Source organism: Lutra lutra, chromosome 9 (genome assembly GCF_902655055.1).
Source record: "Lutra lutra chromosome 9, mLutLut1.2, whole genome shotgun sequence".
Classification (NCBI taxonomy): Eukaryota; Metazoa; Chordata; class Mammalia; order Carnivora; family Mustelidae; genus Lutra; species Lutra lutra.
Window position 1 is genome coordinate 138,603,744 of NC_062286.1, and position 22,614 is coordinate 138,626,357.

Here is a 22,614-nt window from a genome sequence, read left to right on the forward strand (position 1 = left end):
ACTTGGAGACCCGGTGGGCAGGAGGCTCACATCACACCAAACATAAAGCTTCTCAGAGAAGATCTGTGATGTCTGTGCCTCACTAGGTTGGAAGCAAGCTGACCAGTATAACTATCATCAACACGCCCATTGTATGGGTGAAAAAACTGAGGCCTCTGAGATGGGACAGGCTCCGTATTCCGGCAGCCACCTAGAGGCGACAAGGTGCTGCTAGGGTCTGGACCAGGATTACACTGTACCTGTCGCACCTGTCTCGGTGCCCCTTCTCCTTTCCTCCCAAAGGGGGCACTGGGGGCTGGGCCCGGGTGCCACTGCCCTGGAACTCGGCTTGCCCAGGTACCATAGGAGGCAGCCATGCTCACTGAGTTTAGGTTAATGTCAGCAGTTGCCCCCGAGGCGGGGACCCCGTGGCTCCCACAGGCGGTACAGCCATGGTGCACTGGCATACGGAGCCCTGAATCCATGGACTCCCCAGCAGGCTCTGCTGGTCTTTCACGGGGGTAGGGATTTAACCTGATGGGGTGCTCAGCCCGAGCATGGTCTTATTAGCAGGTACCCAAAACACGGGGCATGACTTTGTCAGCAGGTCAGCACTGGGCCAGGCCCCAAGTGACTCAGGGAGCTCGTGAGAAAAGGCAGCTTCCTGGCCCAGCCCTCAGGGACTCAGCATCCATGGGTCTGGGGTGGGGGCAAGAATCACTAGTCTCAACGTGCCCCCCAGGGGATTCTGAGGGACACTGGGGTCAGAGGGAAAGCAGCTGCATAGCTAGAAGCCCGTGGTTTCAGAAACACTGGGCTTACTTGCTATATCTCATTCCCACGAAGATCCCCAAATTCATACCCCCAGTTAGCCATTGTTCACTCTATCCCTCTCTGATGGTCTGCTTGGGTGGTCCTTTCCCGACCCAGGCCGCCAGGCCAAACCTGTCTCCTCGGTATGCACGGTGCCTGGACAGAGTAGCCGAATTCCTGAGTGGTGGCATCCATGCCCAGCTCTGGGCGCCCCATCTAGGAGAGGGCGGGAGGGGAGGAGACAGGCCCTGAGTCATGAGTACAGTTTCTGATCCTTGCTCAGACCCTGGGTAGCATCTTACAAGCACTAGGCTCGCCTCCCCTTAGATGAAGAGGGATCCCCAGGGATCTGCCAGAATATGGAGTCGCACACCTGCCAGGGGCCTACTGTCCCATGAGGATCTTACTGGCAGCACCTGCCTTGTGGCCCCATGGTGGGAATGACAAGAGGCTACACCATTACGCACTGACTCTGGGCTCAGCTGCTGTCCCAAGTTGAACAATTAAGCTCTTCACTTGCATGAGCTCATCTGATCCTTCACCACCCACCCTGGAAGGTGGAAACTATTATTAACCCCACTTTCCAGATGAGGGACATTAAGTGACTCACCCCAGATCATGTGGGTAGAAACAGTAGAGGTGGGGTTTGAACCTGGTGAGTCTGGCCTTCTGAGTCCAAGCTTTAACCATCAGGCTGTGCCATCTCACTGAGTGCTAAGCTTCACCTGCATTCTGGGGGGAAGCAGAAGCTGGAGGAAATAAGGGCACAAAGCCCCAGATTTTTGGGAGAGAAAGATAATGGCAAGCCTGACACTAGGGAAACTGGGTTGGGTGTCAGTTAAGAGAAAAACCAAACTTGGGCCGCCCCAAGCCAGCAGGGCAGACAGGGCAGAGAAGCACAGGACCCATCAAGGTCAAGAGGGAAGATCTAGACAATATCCACGGGTCGAGGGAAATGGCCACTCTGAAGAGAGGAGTCAAATCTACTTTAGCTCCATTTTTACTTCATCTCCAATATGTTCCTTGGGAGCGTTTAAGTAAAAGAAGAGTTGGATGACTCTGTTGTCAAACAAGTTTAGAATTCCTCTATGCTCTGTGCCCCATCAGGAAATTCACAATGGATATTTGCAAAATAAAGATTCTGGTAAGTCCTGCAGAGAAATCTGCTTAGTTTATCCAACCTCGCCTTTCTCACTCTTAACTGATCATGAATGCTTCCCTTTACCCTGGGACATCCACTGACACTTCATGGGACACAGTTTGAGAAGTTCTGGCATACAGCAGGGATTGCATTCTTTGTCTATAAATAATCATCTGAAAATAATACTTCTTTTCAACTTTGTGGACTACAGTCTCTGTCACGACTACTTAACTCTGTAGTGATAGCATAAAAGCAGGCCTAGATAATATGTAAATGAGTGAGTGTGGCTGTGTACTAATAAAACTTTATGGACACCAAAATGTGAATTTCATATAATTTTACATATCATGAGATAGTCTTCTTTTGATATTCCTCCTCCATTTAAAAATGTGAAAACTAGTTTCAGCTCAAAGGCCACAGAAAAACAGGGTGCAGGCTGAATCTGGACCACCGGGCATATAGTTTGCCAATCCAATATAGAGCCATGGAAAACTCTGGCAGTTCCAGGACCTCCCCCTCTTTATGTGTCATGGAGAGGGGAAAGAGGAGGAGAGGGAGGCTGAAGCCTCTACCAGTAGAAAGACCAGCCTGGAAGCGACAGTCCTAAACTCTGCTGCACCTCCCACAGAGTGCATGGCCTCAGGCCAGTCTCAGACTGAGGGGGCAGCTCCAGACCAAAGCAGTGGCCTCTGATAGAAAAGAAGAGAGGCACAGCCCAGCAGCAATAAAACAAAAGGTGAGACAATTTGGCTACATCACCCAAATCCATTTGGCACCTGGCATTAACTACAGTAAAAGAGAAAAATGAAAAACTGACAAATTATTTGCAGCTCAAATCACAAAGAGCCAGGTGTCCTTAGAATATAAGGAAGAAAAAGACCAACGCTCTGTCAGAGCAATGGGCAGAGGGGATAAATGCATGGCACGTAGGGAGTTGACTGCAAGCAGTACACCAGAGAAGGGGATCAGCCTCACAGAGCAGAGAGGAAAACAAAGCAAAGCTACAAGAGCCCATTTGTCATCTCCCTGATTAACCAAGATGGACAAGTTTGGGAACGTGTACTGTCAAAGAAGGGGAAGCAGGTGCCCTCGTGTGCTTCTGACGGGGGTGTGAATAGACGCAGCCCCAAGGAGGGCAGACTGACAACACCTGTCCAAACTACGCACAGATAACGTCCCCTTTGGGAATTTATCCCAGGGCTACACTCAGTGGACAACGATACATGCACTGAGGTTTTCCACTGCAGCCCTGTTCGTAAGAGCAAAGGACCAGAAAACGCCTACACGTTCTTCCCAAGGGGGCCCCGGGTAAGTCAGTGTCAGTGGTAGGAGCAGTGTAATGACACCAGCACCATGAATAACAACAGAAACAGCCCTGGAGTGGGGCGTGTGTCCGAGGCATCAGGTCTAGATTCAGCTCTGCCTCCCAACGCGTGGCCCAGGACCAGCAGCCTCTGCGGCAGCCTCTCCTCCACTCTAGGCTGGCTCGATCCGAAACTGCATTTTACCAGGATGCCCCGGGGGGATTCCTATGCTCATTGGGGCACTATCTTAAAACTCTTTCTGCATTAACACCCCCTGTGGCCCTGTGTGTTGGAGAGGAGGAGGTTCTGGAAGGTGAGGGAAGTTGTCCAAAGTCACAAGGCGAGTGAATGGCAGAGCTACACTCAACTACACACATACACGACAGCACAACTGCCCCTAAACAAACAGGGCAGCTCGTCCAGGGCTGCAAAGGGCCAGCCGTCAAGGTTAGTGATAAAAAGCAAGGCGGAGAACACCGTATATGCCACGTCACTACTTGCGGGAGGGAAAAAATAAAAGCAAAACAGAATCTATATGTAGTTGTTTAAACACCCAGAGGGTATCTCTGAAAACACAGCCAGGAACAGGGAAACGGCAGGTGCCCCCGGGGTGGAAGTGAGCGGCTCAGACGGCCCCGGGAGAGCCGCACCGTTGTGCCTATCTGTAACTTGCATTTTGAGGCACTGGCAAATATTACCTACTCTAAAATAAATGTGTTCCTAGTTTGGGGTTTTTTTCCCTGAAAGCTGGTATAAGGAAGAAGCTACCCACCCAAAGCCATCCCACACTTAATAAGAAACACGCTTTGGGGGAAGACGTGGGCGCGAGCAGTTCCACCTGAGTTCCCACTCGCCTTCTGGTCACCCTTGTCCGAGCAGGTGGGTGCCCGCAGAGAGTGACTGCAAGGCACAGGGCGACATAGACCAACTGTTGATTCTCCAAGCATTTGGGACTCAGAACCACATTCAGGGTCTCCTGGAAGGGGCTTCATGCCTTCCTTGCACCAGTGCTGTGGTCCTTAACTGGGACAGTTTTGTTCAACAGGGAACACTTGGTAACACCTGGAGACATTTTTGGGAGATGCTACCGGCCTCTAGTGGGTAGAGGTCAGGGATATTGTTAGACATCTGCCATGCACGGGGCATGCATGCAGCATGTCCTCCGTCTCCGGGGGTGGGGTGCCCGGGTCAGCACGTCTCAGATGCATAATGTGTTCCGTGAGCACCTGGGGCCCCAGGCACAGCGCTAGTTCTAGCAGGCTTGGGAGGGACCAGAGTCTGCGTTTCCAAGACGATGCTTACCCTGCTGGTGCAGGACCTCACTCTGCAAGGGGCCCCACCCGACCCAGCTGTGGCCAACCATGTAACCATCTCTTGCAAAGGGGGTGGGTGTTACTTTTGCTTGGGATCGAAAGGCCAGACAGTGAGTACTGGCTGGTTGGGGCAGGGGGGCCCTGTTCTGACGGAAGCAGGCATGAGCTTGCCGGGCTCCTGCGTGATTCCAGGAGCACGGGCTGTGTTAGAAGCAGGGAGGTGGTGGCTGGACACCTACCGTCCAAGGTCTCCACGCAGAGCTGCAGGCCCAGATTGTGCCGTGGGTTGACCACCCAGTGGTTGCTGGTGGCAGTGATGTCGAACACCAGCCAGCCTTCCTCCGAGGCCCAGAGCGTGCGGCTGTCCAGCAGGAACAGGTCTGACTCCCTGAAAAAGAGGAGAGACCCAGGCTCCAGGTCAGCAAGCCATGGCTCTGTCACCCTGTCACCGGCCAGCCGCTGTTAGAGAGAAGGACCACGTGGAGTACAGGATGCAGGAGGAGGGCCACCAGGCTCCCAAAAGTGGGTGCATCAGAGCAAGATCCAGGCCTAGAGACACCCTCATAGCTGTGATGGGGAAAGGGAGTGTGGAAGAGGCATAAAGAGATACACACAGCGGACAAGGAGCTGCTCCGAGGCAAACTCACCCTTCACACATGTTAGGTGGCACACCGATGGGACAGGGGACAGTATGGCAGGAATTTATAGCCTCTGTGCTGCTGGGAGTCTCGGGGAAGAAGCCCACACTTGTTAGATTACTCACCATGTGCCAGATACTGCCCCGAGAATTCTACACACATTATCTCATTTAATTCTCACAACCCTACAGGGTAGTGAGACTATCATCTCCACGGACTATGGGGAGGCCATGACTTGCCCCAGGTCATTTAGCCAGGACGCTACAGAGTTAGGGTGTGAGCTCAGGTAACTGAGTACCAGTGAAAAGGCTCTTCATTTCCAGGCCATGCAACTTCTTCATAAACCCTCCAAGCATTAGGAGCTGAACTCCGAGACTGACATAATTTACAGAGATAACCCTTTAATCCTCTTTTTCTCACATTTTGCAGTAGCAAAAAAACTACAAATGTCATTGTAGTGTATGGAAGATGGATGGGTGGGGATGAGAGGATGGGAGGGTAGATGGATGGGCGGGTTGGTGGATGGAAGGATGAGTCTGTGGGCGAGAAGAGAGTGGGTGGATGGATGGAAGGATGGGTGTGTGGAAGACAGGATGGGTGGGTGGATGGGTGGATGGATGGGAAGATGGATGGGTGGGTGGATGGATGGGTGGGTAGATAGGTAGGTGGATAGGTGGGTAGATGGTTGGTGGATGGATGGAGGGATGGATGGGCAGTTGGGTGGGTGGGTGGGCAGGTAGATGGGTGGATGGAGGGATGGTTGGGTGAATGGGTAGCTAGAGGGGTGGATAGTTGGGTACGTGAATGGGTGGTTGGGTGGATGGGTGGTTGGGTGGATAGGTTGGTGAATTTTTACCTTTGTGATAGAATTCTAGTATACAAGGTCTCGTAACATTTCACACAGTTTTACTTAGAAACATTTGAACTTTCAATATTTTGAGTCTTCAATAATCAGTTAAAGTATTTGAGCCCACCCCCCATTGTGCCAGACACCGGGGTACAATGGTGAACAACATCTAAACCCGCTGCCCCAGGACACTGACCATCTCCACCCTGTCAGATCTGGAGTGATCTAATTTTCTGGGGAATTATGGTGAATTTTCTCTGACTACTGAGCACTTACCACGTGCCAGGCTCCAGGCTGAAATGCCTGACCAGCATCATGTCAGCACTGCGTCCTTACGACAAGTCTGTGAGGAGAATATTAGGGTGCAGACCCCAAAACTGAGGCTCCGAAAGGCCCAGTTGTTTGCCTGGGGTGACTAGGGTTCCCTGTGGGCTAAGACAGAGCCAAGACAGGGCTGACATCCAGGGAGACGGCCTGTAAGCTCACGCCTGCCACCATCCAGCAACACAGTTCTTCTGGACACTACCTCTGCTCAGCTGTGACTACCGGCATTTCAGAGCCTCTGGCAAATCGAACTCACTATGCTATAAGGCACTGAACTGTGGGCTGGATGCAAAGGAGCAGGTGCCCCCCAGGACGAGGCACACATTTCCTATCGGCTCCGGTCCCCGATTCTCCTATTACCCATCACCCCATCATTCATCTCTCATCGGCCACTCATGTGCCGTGGAGGCTCCACATTTGTGAGGTTGCCGAACTGTAATTCTGCTGCCTGCCGTAACATACGGACGTCTACCAGTCACCTTCATGTGTGCAGGCGTCGTGAGAAGGCACGCAGAAAATAAAGCAGTAATTTGAGCCAGCGTTCAAATTTACTTGAACGCAGAGCCCACTGGAAATGTACAGGGAGAGTCCCAGGTCCTCAGAGAGGCGGACACAGGGATGGAGAACCAGCCTCTGCGAGAGAAGGAGCCAAGGCAGGCGAGAGGACGTCGGGCTGTCTTGTGGAGCACAGCTGTGGACGGCAGGAACCCGAGCTCTACTTCTCTCTGGGAATGGCTCCAGCCCAAAGTCTGAGAGCAGAGAGCCTAGCTGGCCGAGTCAAGGAGGTGCCCAGCCCTTGGCCGCGGGAGGGCAGGGCACTCCACAGGGATGGGACGGCCTCACCAGGACCGCAAGACAGGAAGAGGGGTTATCGGCATCCGTCTCGGCGAAAATCTCTTTGTAGGTGATACTCAACAATGGCCAGAACCTGACTGAGAAAATACCGAATTATATTATGCAACGTGTGGGAATGAACCGTGCCTGGGGATCTCCTAGCCAACACAGGACGTGTACTGTCCCCTCGCTGGTCCCTCTGAGCCCACTCCCCGCTCTGACACACAGAGAGGCTAGAAGATGCCAGAAGGAGCGATAGCTTTTTGGAGCCACAGAGGGTATCGGAGACGCTAACTTGGCCCGTCCCATCCCAGTGGAAGAATAACAGGACGGTCTTGCATGACCATATCACTTCCACTTCTTCCCTGGCCCCTGGACGGGCAGTTCTAGAACCGATTCGGGGGACACCTGTGCGGGTTTCCTGCCTCCAAGCAAGAGCTCCCTGCTGTCCTCATCTCCAGTGTGCCTCGACGACTCCCTCCGGCTACCGGGCACCGCCGGCACCGTCAACGAGCCATCAGCTGTTCTCAACAAATAACAGCGAACAGAAACTCCAGCCCAAACCAGAACAGCTCCCCCGCTCAGACCGGCTCCCTGGGCCTCGTAGGAAGCATCCATGCCACGGCCCAGAAGTCGCAAGCCTGGGTGGTGACTTTGCTGGAAAATGTTACTTGCCGGAAAATGTGACCAGATATCTGGGTAAGCCCTCATGGGCAGTAAAGCAACGAAGACTAAGTTGGGGCTCTCGAACAGCGAACATCTTTCTGGCCAAACGATACTAAACCTTCTTATTACAGGCCATGACACTGAGCGCCAGATGGTACCGGCCCGCATTGACTCATCCTATGAATCAGCGGGAACGCACCGGCTCCCCTCCCCCGAGGCCTCAGCCCGCGTTCTGTTCCGGGCCTGCTTGGAAGACGCAGAGCCGCATTCAAAGGCACTGGGGCAGGACACCCTTGGCGAGGCTGTGTTTCTGCACCCAAGGTCCAGGCCCACAGGAAAAAACAATGGAGGAATGACTCTGCGACCGAGTCTGCAGGGACAGGTGGGAGAGTGGGCTCGTCTAGCTGTTGCTTTGAGCATCTCATTAGAGCACAGTGGTTCTCACACTGGGGAGGACCTCTGTGACGTGTTATTTACCTTGAACACGTTGGTCCCCCTGACCCAGGCCAGGTGCAAGCAGAGGAGGGGAAGGCTCGGGGTGATGGTCCCCCAAGGAGCCCGACGGCACTCCCCCACCCTCAACCCTGCTGGAAATCCAGGTGCTTCCTTCATGTCAGTGCTCTGGGACCCGCAACCATAAGATGGTTGTTCTCATTTTACAGACGAGGACAGTGGGCCCTAGAGAAGTAAAGCACCACCCACGCTCAGTGACCTTAAAAGGGACAGAACTGGGTGCAGCATTGGAAATCTGACCCCAGACCGTGAGCATGTGAGCCCTGTCCCTTCCTTAACTCACCTCTCACCAAAGGATAAGAGACACAGGAGGTGGCTGGATTCTGCGTGATGCCTCTTACTCTTACAATATTGTGTGGAGCAGAAAAAATGCTATAAAGTATGAGATCTGGATGCTGGCGAAGGGAGAGGAGAGTAAGTTGAGCCAGCAGATTGCTGGGCCTCAGTTTCCTCCTCTGTAAAGTGGGGTTAATGCCACCTTCTTGAGCAAGTGGGGAGACCCAAGTGAAGACCAGCTTGGCAGCAAATCCTGATGGCTTGTCGGGACACGCTGCAGTTAGAGCAGACGCAGCAACAGGATCACGTTCCCTGCTCGATATGGATTCCCCAAATCCGCAAGTCAGTAGACCGCATATCCATTCAAAGAACGTGCACTTCGACTCCAAATTTCATCTGACGGGATGGTCAGAGTCGTAGACTTTCTGCAAATGGGGCCACCCATTTTGGTACCCACAGGCAGCTCTCCCATGAATCAGTGGGGGCTGCTCCCCACCTCTGAAGTCTGGGCTGACCTTGCAACTTGCTGTGACCAGTAGGACCCAGTGGAAGAGAAGCCCCACTCTGTCCAAGGGTTAGCAGTTCTGTTTTTGCTCTCTGGGAAGCTAGCCGTGGATCCCGAAATCGGACTTCTGTGCTAAGAAAGACTGCATGGAAGGGGGTAGAGGCCACGGGGGAAGAGGGTCTAGAAAAGAGAGAGAAAGAAACCCAGCCAGCCCCCAGCTGAGCTGCCAGCTTCATCACTGACCACAGCAGATGCTGTAGAAAGTGGAAGAACCTCAATTAGTGTCCTAATTGAGCCCTGCCCAAATTCCTGAGCAACAAAATGACTGTTGAGTTACACGGTGTTGTGGATAGTCTGTCCCTCACAGAGACAGAACCCAAACTATGGTTACGCCGTTTATCACCGAAAAACTAAGAACCACCTACTAAGAAACACTAGTAAGACATGGTGGTATGTACAAGCTTCCATACAGATCAACACTTCCTGATGAGGGGGATTCCTGATGATAGGGTGTTCAGCGAAAAGGCTTTATGAAACAGAATGTGTGGCATGTACGTTTCTGGAGAAATACAAAATGCTAAAAAAATGGTGAAAAGAAGAAATAGAAAACTGGAGACGCACAACATAACAGAAATGAAAAGTCTTTCTCACCCCTGATCCCCAAATGGTTTTGTACTGTATTTTTACCCAAATCGCCAGATTATCAACAGACAATTCCTGCTTGTACAAATAGGTCAAGAAAACGGGAGAGGACGAGGTGGGGAAATCTAGTCCGCCATGACCTCCAACAATGGACACAGCCAATGGGAACAGCCGTCTCTATAAAGATACACGCATGGCCAGGGAGCCCATGAAATGAGGATCAGCATTGTCAGTCACCAGGGAAACGCAACTCGGAACCACAGTAAGATAGCACTTTCTCCCACCGGATGGCTAAAACCAAAACAGACAGTAACAGGTGCTAACAAGGATACTCAGTAACTGGATTGCTTGTACACTTCTCATGGGACTGGGAAATGCTGCCGCTGCTTTGGACAACGGTCTGGCAGTTTCCCGAAAGGTGAAACACAGAGCTACAATTTGGGGTAATTTTACCACCCAACAGAAATAAAAAATAGGTCCACGCAAAATCTTACACACAGATGTTCACAGCAGCATTATTCATAATAGTCCTGAAAAGCAGAAACAACCCAAATATCCATTCTCCGATAAATGGATGGACAAAGTATGGTAAATCCACACAACGGGAAATTATTGGGCAGTAAGAAGGAATCTTCAAGCGACACCCGGTACTACACAGATAAACTCGGAAATCATTATGCCGAGTTCAAGAAAGCAGACACGAGACCGTGTCAGGTGCGAGTCCATTTCTATGAAATGTCCAGAGAAGCAAATTTACAGAGACAGAAAGCTCAGTAGTTGCCAGTGGCTGGGAGGGGACGCATGGGGGGAGGGTGAGTGCTAATGGGCATGGAGTTTCTTTTGGGCTAATGAAAATGTGGAATAGGGGTGCTGGTCCCATAGCTTGAAATAGACTAATAAAACCACTGAGCCACTTTACAAGGGTAAACTGTATACTCTGTGAATTATATCTCAATAAAGCTTTATTTTTGAAAGGGATAAAGCCAACTGAAGCCTGAAATACAGAACACAGAGCCATTATGCCATAACACGTTGTCTCCTCTGCCCGTGTTCATCAATAGCGTCTAATTCAGTGGGCACCTGCCGTTTCTGAACGAAGCAAGATTGACACAGGACAACCTATTCCCACGCTCCACCGGACTGGCATGATGACCCCGAGGGGAGGGAGGTGGCCCAGCTCGCCCCCTTCTATGGGTGCGGACCACGTGCCTGCCCCTCCAGGCTCTCGGAGGGGCCGCAGAGCTGGGATGCAAATGCGGCCTGCCTTGCCTCACCTTCTCCAGCTGCTCCCGATGAAAGCAGCAGCCTCGAGACCCCGAAGGTCAACGGCTCTCTCCTGAAACCGAGCTTGCCCCGAAGCCCTGCTCTCTGTGAGGTGTGAACCGCCGGTGACCCCAACGTCGTGGCACGGAGGGGTGTTAATATTTAACCACCAGCCTGGGAACAGGGAGTTGCTGGGGCTGGCGGCCTCCTGCTCCCAGGGACAACCCTGAGAAAGCTGAAAGCTAACCCACAGGGAGAAGCAGGAGGGCGGCCCACCACCACGAGAGCTGGTTTCCAGCGCCTCCCAGCCCACCTCCCCTGGAAAGTTCCACGACACTGGAAAAGTGGGTATTTTTAAGTCTCCAGTGTGGGAAGATGGAAAAGTCCTTCCCCCCCCCCCCCTGGCTCCTTAGAAATGATTCAGAGACAGATCTCAAGGGCCTTCACCATGACCCACTCCCAGAGCGGGATGATCCCACATGAGATGCGGGGAGCCCCTCCCAGACCGGAGCCTTGGGGAGATCAGTGCGCCATTCAAACCAGCCCCAATCGGGACAGCCCCAGAACTCGAAAACCAGGCAGCTTAGAAATCTAAGGGTTTCTCTGGGCCGGTGCACCCCAGGCAGGAGCAGGAGCCCCAGGGAACAGAAAACCCAGCCAGGCCCCACCCCGTCCCCAGTGCCCATGGCCTCATCACTGGAGATAGCCCCCATCCCAAAGCCACGTGGGGACGAAGCTTCCTTCCCCCTTCTGCCTGAGGGTCCCAGTGGTCTGGGGTCTTAAGAGCTGAAGAGAGCCTGGGATATCTGCTCCCACTGGTTCAATTTTCAGCTGGGGAGCCCAGACCTGGTGCTCGGGCCACCAGTGGCCACACATGAATAGCCAATTCTGGGCCTCCATCTCAGGTGGTACGACAGAAAACAGTCTCTCACCATTCTAGCCTGAGACCCGGCTTGACAGTCATCCCCCCACCCCCACCCTGCATCCCTCAGACACAGCCCATCACCTTTGGGGAGCACCCATGGCCAGGGCTTGGAAGGGCCACACCTGGAGGTACCCAGGGTTTCTGCAGGAGGCCTGACTGGCAGCGAGGGGCCCAGCACCCAACACTGAGGCCTGGGAGCGCTCCTGCCACCCCGCTTGAGTGAGCTGCATTCTTTTACCTAATCCTCCTTCCTCCAACAGGACACATAGGGTCAGGACCCCTGCTTTATAGGTGAGACAGTAAAGGGGTCGAGAGGTTAAGAAACTGTCCTCAGCAAGGGAGTGGCAGGCCCCAGATAGGAAGTGACATGGAGCCACCCTTCTTTCCCACTAGGACCCCCCCCCCAAGGAATCCTCCCAGGAGTTAGAGCGCGTGGAGAGAATCCAAGAGAACGTGGCTGGTCCCGGGCCAAGTGATCCACATCCAAGAAAGAGAAATGAATTTCTGACTATGTGCTGGGCAGAATCACACACACACCCCCCGGAAGCCCACATCCTACCCCCAGAACCTGTGACTTGTCGAGTCAAGGGGGCTCTGCTGATGTGATTTAGGGGCCCCTGTCATCACCCAAAGAGGGTGACGCGCCAACCAGAGACAGAGGTGTGAGGACAGAAGCAGTGTCACAGGGACGTGACTGCTAGCCGGAGGCCGTGAGCCAAGGGATGAGGGTGGCTTCTGGAAGCTGGAAAAGACAAGGCGACAGATTGTCCCCCCTGGAGCATCCAGAAGGGGCTCAGCCCTGACACACCTTCAGAGTAATTCAGTGAGATCCGTCTAGAACTTCCGACCCCCACAGACTTAACATGACAAACGAACAGGTTCTGTCTCATGTCTCATGACAAATTTGTGATTTGTCAAAACAGCCAGCCATAGGAACGAATGGAGTTTCAATCCTGAAACCAACCCCCAGGTCTCAGGTGCTCTGTGAGGAGCCAGACGTGGGCTCGGACTCCCGATGAGCTGAACGCATCACCCAGTGAGGGCTGTTAGAGCCCAATCAGGGGGCAGGAGGAGAGGAAGGAGTCCTCCAGGGCAGCAGAGGAAGAAAAGCAGTCCAGGGTCTCCTGGGGCAAGTCAGAGGGATGGGCAGAGCTAATGCAGCCAGGAGGGCAGGAAGGGCATTCCAGCTGAGGGAACAGAGGATGCAAAGCAAGGTGAGAGAGGGGAGGGGAACCTGCAGCCAAGGGAAGGTTCTGGTCCAAAGAGAACAGGGAAGCTGGGGTCAGAGTCTTCAGCAGGTGTTACCAGCAGACTCCCCTCCCTCACCCCAACCCCCCGGCCCTCTGGAACACTGCAGGGCTTGGACACTTTAAATCTCCACACACTGCACTACTGCGGGGCCTCGAGAACATGCCCCAGAAGACAGAGCTGAAGCGAGTGCTGTGGGGAACCCCCAGCTTTCCCGGGCTGACGTGATGTCACGGAGGGGGAGCGGGCATGTTGCTGCTGGGCCCAGGATGAGTCAGGCTGGGAAGCCAGCAGCCCCCGTGCACCTGGAGTCGGACCAGCACGCAAACACCAGGCCCGGAGGGGCGCTGGGAAGGAGATCAAAGGGCCCAGGGGGGAAGTCGGGCGTGGTGCCGCGGGGAGTGCCCCTCCAGGGCCCCAGGCTGGGCGGACCCAGCCCAGGTCCCCAGCACCCCACCTGCAGCTCCAGGGAATGCCCTGCCCTTCTACCAAGTCACCCAAACAGTCCCTGGCGTCCCCAGGACAGGAAGATGAAGTCGGGGAGGTCCGAGGCTTTTTTTAAACACGCTTTCTTTAAGACTATGCATATCCAGGAAGGCTAAAATTAAGTCATTTGGGAGGAAGGTGGAAAAATACACAAAGAAGCATGGTACCCTCCACCCAGGGCCGGAGCATGAGTCGCCAGCCCACGGTTTCCCCACCCCAGAACCATCTGTCTGTCTTTCTGACTGTCTCTCTCTTCCTCCTCCCTTCCCGCCCCTGCCCCTTCATCTGGGCATTCATGGGACAGTCAACAACACTCCTGTCTACAGTCCAGCAGGCCCATGTTGTCAAAAGTCAGGAAGCAGATCAGCAACCATTAAGGTCGGGGCCTCAGTTTCCCCATCTGCAAGAGGAAGGGTCTGAAATTTACCAAGGTCTGAAAACTGCCTCCATTAATTGAATACCCAAGAGAGGAAAATGAGATGGTCAAGAATGAAAAAGCTCTGTATTCGAATAAGGGTGGAATGCACCACATCACCCCTCCTTGAGAACTTTCAGAATGTGCATTAGCTCTTTAAAGGCTCTGAGAAGTCCTGCTGCAAAGGAGTTCTACTCTGGCTTTGGCATGTGATAAAGAGGCTCTCAAACATGTGCGTGCCCATGGGTCATGGAGGCAGGAAGTGGACGAGGAGGAGCAGAGCTAAAAATAGAAGGTTCTCCCCTATCAGGGATGCAGCAGCCGGCAGAAGAAAACAATCAAGGGGTCTGAGTGAAGTCCAGAATCCTCTGTGAAGAAGCCCCCTGGTTGGTCCTTGGGTCACACTTTGGGTGGGCAGGGACGTAGTATTGTAACACAAGGCTTTGGGTCTTAGGAAAGTTAAAGTAAAATCCCAGGGGAGTGACCCTGGGCAAGCCCACTCCTGTCCCTCAGCTTCTTTTATTTATAAAATGGGTTAACTATGAGGACTGTTCTCAAATGGATTAAATGGGATGAAAGAGTCAGGAGGGCCCAGCCAGTGTCCAAGACCCGTGGCTCTGGGCTGGAGCATACCTCAAAGGCAGTGTGAAACTCTCCCCGCCCCCCAATTTGAGCTGCCTCAGCCCCAAAGCAGGGAGCTCACAGCCCAGTGGGACCCTCACTCAGGATGCAACGATCTTCGAACAGGCCTGGCTCCTGCACTGAGAGGGGCCTGCTGATTCCCACGACAGCTGTGAGGCAGGGGCTGTGGCCCTTTCCACGAGTGGGAGGCGAAGGTTCAGGGAAGCCAGCAATGGTTCTGGTGGTGGAGGGAGAGCTGCCACCAGGAGGAACCCCAGGGGGCCCTACTTCCACCCTTCCTGACCCGACCTCCCCAGTCCCCAGCAACCTGCGAGGCCTTCAGAGCCTCGTTATCTGAGTAGGTGACTGCTCTGCCTTCAACCCTTTATTAGCTCTTAGAACAAAAAGCCCAGAGTCCCTAACGTGTTCCCCTTGCCTCCCCGACACCCCCTGTCATCCCACACTCCTCCTGCCTGGCCCCACGGCTCCAGCCTCCCCTGTCTCCCTTCAGGCCCGTCTGGGCGGGGCCTCCGCCTACACAGGCCCCCGCAACACTGTCCCCCGCTCTTTGATCTCTATCACACCTGCGCCTCCTTCAGCCCCCCGGGGAAGCTTCCACAGACACCCAAGAGGCACGTTGTCATGAGACATGCTCCGAGCCTCTCCTTTCCAGCGCTCGGGCTGGTGTTTAAATTTGTCTGCAGAGATCTTCGGAGCATCCTCTTTCCCGACCAGGATTTTGAGCTCTGAGGCCACAAGAACCTGGCCTGCTTTGCCGGCCGCGGGCGTAGCCCGGGCACCGAACACACCGCGTGGCGCGCAGCAGGTCTCAATTATCTGTTGAGCAAACCTGCTTGTGCCATCGGTGCGCTCCTCCCAGCCCAGGGGTGGTTTCTGGGCTCATGTCCTGTCGTCTGTGTTAGTAAAAGAGGAAAAGCAAATGTTTTCCTTTTTCGAGTGACTCTAGTGTTTTCAGCAACGGATTCACCCCCAGTTCCTAGGGCCTCAGGCCACTGCTTCCCCCTACCCCACTGCCCATGGGGGTGTCCGGTCCCGGCCACCAGTCAGCTCCAGGCCCTGCACAGCCCACCCTCCAGGCCTGCCTGTGCCCTCGGGGGGCTGCCGGATGACCCAAGCGGAGCCCCGGCGGGGAGCTGCCAGGGGTGTGGGCTTCATCCCTCCATGCCTGTGCCCTCGTCACCGCCAGCACCCGCTCCTTCATCGGGATGTGTCTGGGGGAGCCAGGAGGACACGGATGGACAGGAAGCCACAGCTAGGAAGAAAGCCAACGGCCAATTGACTTTTGGCGCCAACTCTTGTTCCCCTTTGCTTCCGGTTCCAGGGTTTGGGCTCCCGAGCTGCCAGCAACTGGAGGCCCTGTCACTCCGTCCAACCGAGGCACAAGCCACACAGACACCAAAGGACAAGAGGTGAGCCGTGCTGGTGACGTCAGTCACCGAAAGGCCTCGGGGCGGGGGGGCGCTGCAGAGACACGGGGCTGCTGGGGAGCGCCGAGAGGCTTCGGAGGCAGCTCTGGAAACCTGCGGCTGGGCGGCTGCGTCCACCTGGCACCGTGGAGGCGGGCGGGGGAGACTCCCCGGCCGGCAGACTCATCTCCCCAGCCCTTCCCCGGTTGCCCCATTTCCTCCAGCCTCCAGCGCCAGACCAAAATAGACCGAGGTCAAGGCTGCCTCTTCCACGCACACTCAGGGAATAAACAAACCAACACAAACACAGCTTTCACGCTGGTCGTCCTCCCTACCTTTCTTTCTTCCTTTTTTTTTTTTTTTTTTTTTTAAAGAACCACAGGCTGTTTTAAGATTTCAAACCCAGAGGCAGGGAAGTCAAGTGAAGCGGGCAAATGACGGGGAAGGGAAGTGAGCCTTGTAGCAGGGTCTGCGGGCAGACACAGGGATCACGATCGCCAGGTTCGAGGCTTCCAGAAACAAAGGCCAGATGGGAGCACCTCCGTGCAGAGTGGGACGGGGTGCCTCAGACTTAACTCTGGCTGCAGATCCTGAAACGGAAGATCGGTGGCCAGAGGAGAGGCTGAGGAGACAGCTCGCCGAGGGCCCCACCAGCCGGACACCCCATCGTATCTTCTGTCATATTTCGGAGGCCCCCTGAAAGGAACCTCCCCCCCCCCCGAGACAGATCCCGAGTTGCGATCTGTCTTGATCACAGATCCCGAGTCAAGGACTCAAATGCAAGTAGTCCGAGAGACGCCCCCCAGGAACCACCTGGACACGAGCGAGAGCACGAGGAAGGGATGGAAGAAAGCCCCAACAGGACGCCGTGTGCAGCTGGGGCTCCCACCTCTGGGCCCCCAGGACGAGGGTGAACACCACTCCGCATGGTGCTTCTCAAGGTGACAGGAGAGTGCGGGACTGATCTACCGGTCCCTGACCGCCGGCAACGGAGGGCTGCTCCCGGGGGCCTCGGCCCCTCCACGGGCTGCAGACGTTCCCAGGGTCTGAGAAGACTCTCGGGCAGGAGAGGCCAGTGCCGAGTGGAAGCATCTGGGTCTGTGGCCACCTCACTGAGGAGGGACGGAGGCTCTGTCCGAGGCCCCAGCTGGCGAGGCCAACATGACAGGAGTCACCCCCCACCCTGAGGTGGCTGGTAGGGGCTGGAGAAGGAAGACAGCGGGCAGGACATCCACCCAAGACACCCATGGCCATGGCGCCAGCGAGCGGAGAAGGTGATGAGGAGGAAGGCGGCGACACCCTTGATTGCCCAGGAAGCAAGACTGGAGGGTCACAGGTTCTCCTGGAAATTCAGGGTCCGGACATGCACCTCGGGCCCTCTGACGGGAAAGGGATCCGAAGCAGGATTCTGTTAGCAGAAGCTTTCCAAGAAGAATCCCCATTTCCTTTCCTTTTTTTTTTTTTTTTTTTTTTTAAGGATTTATTTATTTATTTATTTGTCAGAGAGAGAGAGAGGGAGAGAGAGCGAGCACAGGCAGACAGAGTGGCAGGCAGAGGCAGAGGGAGAAGCAGGCTCCCTGCCGAGCAAGGAGCCCGATGTGGGACTCGATCCCAGGACGCTGGGATCATGACCTGAGCCAAAGGCAGCTGCTTAACCAACTGAGCCACCCAGGCGTCCCTCCTTTCCTTTGACAATAGGTTTCTCTGGAGGCTTTTGGTTCTGGCTCTTCGTCCTACCTGACTCCCGAGCCACCCTGTGCTCCCTCCTCCACGGCCCCCCTGCGGGCCCAATCCCTGAGCCAAAGGTCGAGTGCAAATGCCCAACCCCACAACATCCTGGGGGAAAAAGACGCCTGCTTTTGGACCTCGGTATCATCTTTAAAGAGTCCTTAATTTAGCCCAGAAAAGAGTCAGCGGTAAAAGAAGTCCTATTCCTCAGAAACCTTAAACCTTAAAACCCAGTCTTCGCTCAAGAAGCAAAACCGCCTGCTCTAAGCCGGGCACTGGAGGGACCCCAAAGGTCACGGGTGCTCCAGGCTGACCGAGTGATCTTGACTCCCAGCGGCCTGGGATCAAAAGACAGCGAGACCGCACCGCGATGGGGGAGTAGAGCTTCGTTTTAAAGCAGGCGGTGCCGTGGGGGCAGCCGGCTGCCCACTCAGAAGGAGCGCAAGGCTCTCGACCTTGCGTCATGAGTGTGAGCCCTACTCCGGGTATAGCGATGACTGAAATAAATAAATACGCTTAAAAAATAAAATACAACGAGAACAGAAAAACTACAAAAACAGTCAGATTAAAAAGACGATAGGTAGGGTTGAGACAGACCAGCAGTAGTGGGAAAGGGTTATGCACACTCTGCGAAAAGCCAGTCATCAGAAATGGGCAAAGTCCAAGAAACTCGCATGGGTTCTTTTTTTTTTTTTTTTTTTTTTTTTTTTGGACAGAGAGAAACACAGCAAGAGAGGGAACACAAGATGGGGAGTGGGAGAGGGAGAAGCAGGCTTCCTGCTGAGCAGAGAGCCCGATGCGGGGCTCGATCCAGGACCCTGGGATCATGACCCAAGCCGAAGGCAGACACTTAACTGACTGAGCCACCCGGGCGCTCCAACATGGGTTTATTTTTTTATAGCAAATGCACCATACTAATATCATAGGCTAATGGGGGAAGCCAGGTACAGTGCATATTGGAATTCTCTGTACCCAATTTTTCTATGTCTAACACTTCTAAAAAAAAATAGTCTAATAAGAAAAAGTAAATTATATTTTTCTCAAAAAGCTGGTTTGGCAGTATAGGTGTGGGAATTAAACTAGAATAGACCGGACAGACAGGGAGATGGGGTGAGAAAAGGATGGGCTGGAAAACAAGAAGTTTCCAGAGCAAAGGGGTAGGCAAATGCCGACCTGGCCATACCAGAGGGCATGTGTGTGTGCGTATGTATGTGTGTGCATGCGTCAGTGTGTACCTGTGTATATGTCTGTGTGTTTTGTGTGTCCGTGTGCATGCGTATATGCCTTTGTGGATGGGAGTGCCTGTGTGTGTGTGTGTGTGTGTGTGTGTGTCTGTGTGTGTGCACGTGTCTGTGTGTGTGTGTCAATGTGTCTGTGTACGGGAGGCAGCTGGAAATGAGGCGGGAGCTGGGCTGTGGGAGGCACACCCCGGACTGAAGCATTTCAAGGTAAAGCTGCAGGGTGTGCAGGTGAATACGGCTACCCGCAGACATCCGCAGACATCCACGCCCAGAGAGTAGCAGGGCCCGTTCCACGGGCAGGGGACCTGGGCCATCACTCAGGGGCCCACCAACAGAAGGACTCTCTGCATGGTTTAATGCTCTGCCACCACCGGCTTGAAATCCAAGGTACATTCTTTTTTTTATTTTTTCTTAAGATTTTTATTTATTTATTTGACAGAGAGAGATCACAAGCAGGCAGAGAGGCAGGCAGAGAGAGAGGAAGGGAAACAGGCTCCCCGCTGAGCAGAAAGCCCGATGCGGGGCTTGATCCCAGGACCCCGGGATCATGATCTGAGCTGAAGGCAGAGGCTTAAACCACTGAGCCACCCAGGTGTCCCTCCAAGGTACATTCTTAGCAAGTGGACCCACATTTTCACTTTGTTCTGGGTCTCACAAATGATGCGGCCAGTCCTAGGTGCTTGTTTTGAACCATCAAATAATAACAGCCACTTCCAGTAGAATTTCAACTATGGACACTCTGGAAAAGGCAAAATTATAAAGACAATTAAAAGAAAAACAGGAGCCATCAGGGTTTGGGGGAGGGGAGGGATGAACAGGCAGAGCTCAGAGGACTGTTGGGGCCGTGAAAATACTCAGGATGACATCATAATGGTGGACACAAGTCATTATACATTTATCAAAGCCCAGAGAATGGATACCACCAAGAGGGAACCCTAGTGTGGACTACAGGCTTGAGGAGATGATGACATGTCCATGTGGGTTCACCCATGGTGACAGTGGCCCCACTCTGGCTGCGGATGCTGACATGTGTAGGGCGAGGGGGTTTAAGAGGAAACCTCTGTACCTAAAATATCTCTAAAATAAGATTAAACAGGGTGCCTGGGTGGCTCAGTGGGTTAAAGCCTCTGCCTTCGGCTCAGGTCATGATCCCAGGGTCCTGAGATCGAGCCCCACATCGGGCTCTCTGCTCAGCAGGGAGCCTGCTTCCTCCTCTCTCTCTCTGCCTGCCTCTCTGCCTATTGTGATCTCTGTCTGTCAAATAAATAAAAAAATAAAATTTAAAAAATAAAATAAGATTTAAAAAAAATAAAAAGAATACACATGAAGACTTCTAGTCTCAACACCCGTCCTATTGGGGTTAGAAATTAGAATTTCTGGGGGTTTTTTCTCTCTCTGTTTTTTAAAGATTTATTTATTTATTTGAGAGAGAGAGAGAAAGAGCAAGAGTGAGTGGCCGGAAGGGCAGAGGGAGAGAAAGAGAGAGAGAATCCTGGAGCAGGCTCCTCCCTGAGCGGGGAGCCCGATGTGGGCTCCATCCCAGGACTGTGAGATCATGACCTGAGCCGAAGGCAGACACTTGACCAACTGAGCCTCTGCCAGGCGCCCCTCACGTTTCTCTTTAAACCTGCTCCCATGTGGTTCCAATGACAACTCAATTTGGGCCTTACAATCCCAGACCTGGGACCCATAGGAGCCCGTGAGCAGGTGCGTGACAGGTGCGAAGCAGTGTTTCGGGAGTGGAGAGCGGTCAAGGTGAACAGGAAGGTCAGAGGAAGACAGGGAGGGGGTAGAACTTCCTATGCCAAGCATGCGTCAGAGCCAGCAGCACCCCTGCGGCCTGTACAGAACCCCAGAGTCTTAGACCCTCCTACGTGGCTCCACGGCCCCCAGGGAGCTTCCCTTCCAGATGCCAGCACCCACTCCGCCCATCAGCATCCAGACTGGAAGTACCTGGGGACTGCCATCCCTGCCTCCACGCCAATGCTTCTTAATCAAGGGGCGTCCTGCTCTCGAGGGACATGTGACAATACCTGGAGATCATTTATGTTGTTGCCACTTGGGGGTGACATCTCACGGGTACAAGCCAGGGACGCTGCTGACCTCCCCGCAATGCCCAGGATGGCCCAGCTCATGCACGGGTCTGCGGGGACACCACGGCATGTCAGTGCAACCAAGCCTGAGAGACCCAGCCTCCAGCCCTACTGACAGAGGTGGCGGCATGGACTCTGCAGCCCCTTGAGCCCTGACGGGGAGGTAAGGGGTGCGACTCTTGACTCCCAAAGCCCCTGCAGGAGGAGGGAGCCAAAGTCACCCTCCTGAGACTCTAGGTGGCCTGGCTGCCTGCCTTTGCCCACCCACTTCCCGGTGCTCCTTCCTTTGCTGGAAACATTTTCTAATTCCTCACTTGCACACATAATCCTCGTCTTGGGGCAAGCTTCCAGGAAAGCTGACCTGAGACCAGTGGTCAGTGGGCTTCACTCCACGGCAACTCACTCAGCCAGCAGCGGCTGCCTCTCCTCTCTGCCTGGGGTCCTGCTGAGGATCAGGCAGGAGGGAGCTCCGTGATCCATTAGCAATGCCTGCCTTGGATCCCGGAGGGGGCATGCAGGCCGGGTTGGCTTTCCTTCCTCCATTCCAGGAGTGGGAAAACGGAATGCCTTGGGCATTGCGAGGGGCTGGGGGGTTGGGAGAAGAAAATGGTGCTGACAGGCTGGCAGGAAGACAAAGGAAGGAAGAACCAGTGTTTGCAAGAACGTTGGGCATTTGCCCCGACACCCATTTCCTCCAGAAACTTGAAACAACTGAGGACCTCCGTGAGCGCGGCGGATTCCTTCACAACACCACCTTCTGGGTGAGCCTGCCCTCCCCATCCTCACTGAGTCCGTATTTGAGCAGGCCCTTTTCTTCCCAGCTACAGATGACCGCTCATGACCAAATCGAAAAATATTAATTCTCTTTGTCTCCTGCCAGAAAGGCTAAAGCAATTACAGGCCCTGATATGAAACACAGATGTTAATACATTTGGAAAAACAGGCTCCTATAGGCAAGCAGAGGTCCAAGTATGAAGTGCTTTTGGAATTAAAGTGCCGGATCAGGTTATACAGACAGCCCCCGATGCGAAAGCCATTCTCCCGAAATTCATTCCAGTGTGGGAAACGCAGGGCCACGGCCACATGCCGACATTTCCCCTATTTGCAGACGAGAACCAATCCACCCTTGGGTACCCCCTGGCACACAGCTCTAAATAATATAATTATAATCATCACAGGGAAACCTCCCTAAGATCGAAAAGTATTATAATTACGGGCAATTTTCACTTTTTTGGAAATTGGGCTCAAATGCTGAAGAAAGACTGCAAACAAGGCCTTCTCACGTTTCAGCCCTGGAAGAGAGAACTCGCTGGAAGGTTTACCGGGGCGGACCAGTCCAAGGCTGGAGGAGCTGGGAGGAGCTGGGAGAGCG

The 22,614-nt window shown here is 53.9% G+C and overlaps 1 protein-coding gene across 1 annotated transcript in view; it reads right to left on the reverse strand.

Moving 5' to 3' along the window:
- BMP7 (bone morphogenetic protein 7) overlaps nucleotides 1-22,614 on the reverse strand; it is an 87,320-nt gene that overhangs the window by 23,827 nt on the left and 40,879 nt on the right. The window contains exon 3 of the mRNA XM_047745765.1: nucleotides 4,790-4,938. Within this exon, the coding sequence (XP_047601721.1) occupies nucleotides 4,790-4,938 (149 nt within the window). The remainder of the gene's footprint in view (nucleotides 1-4,789; nucleotides 4,939-22,614) is intronic.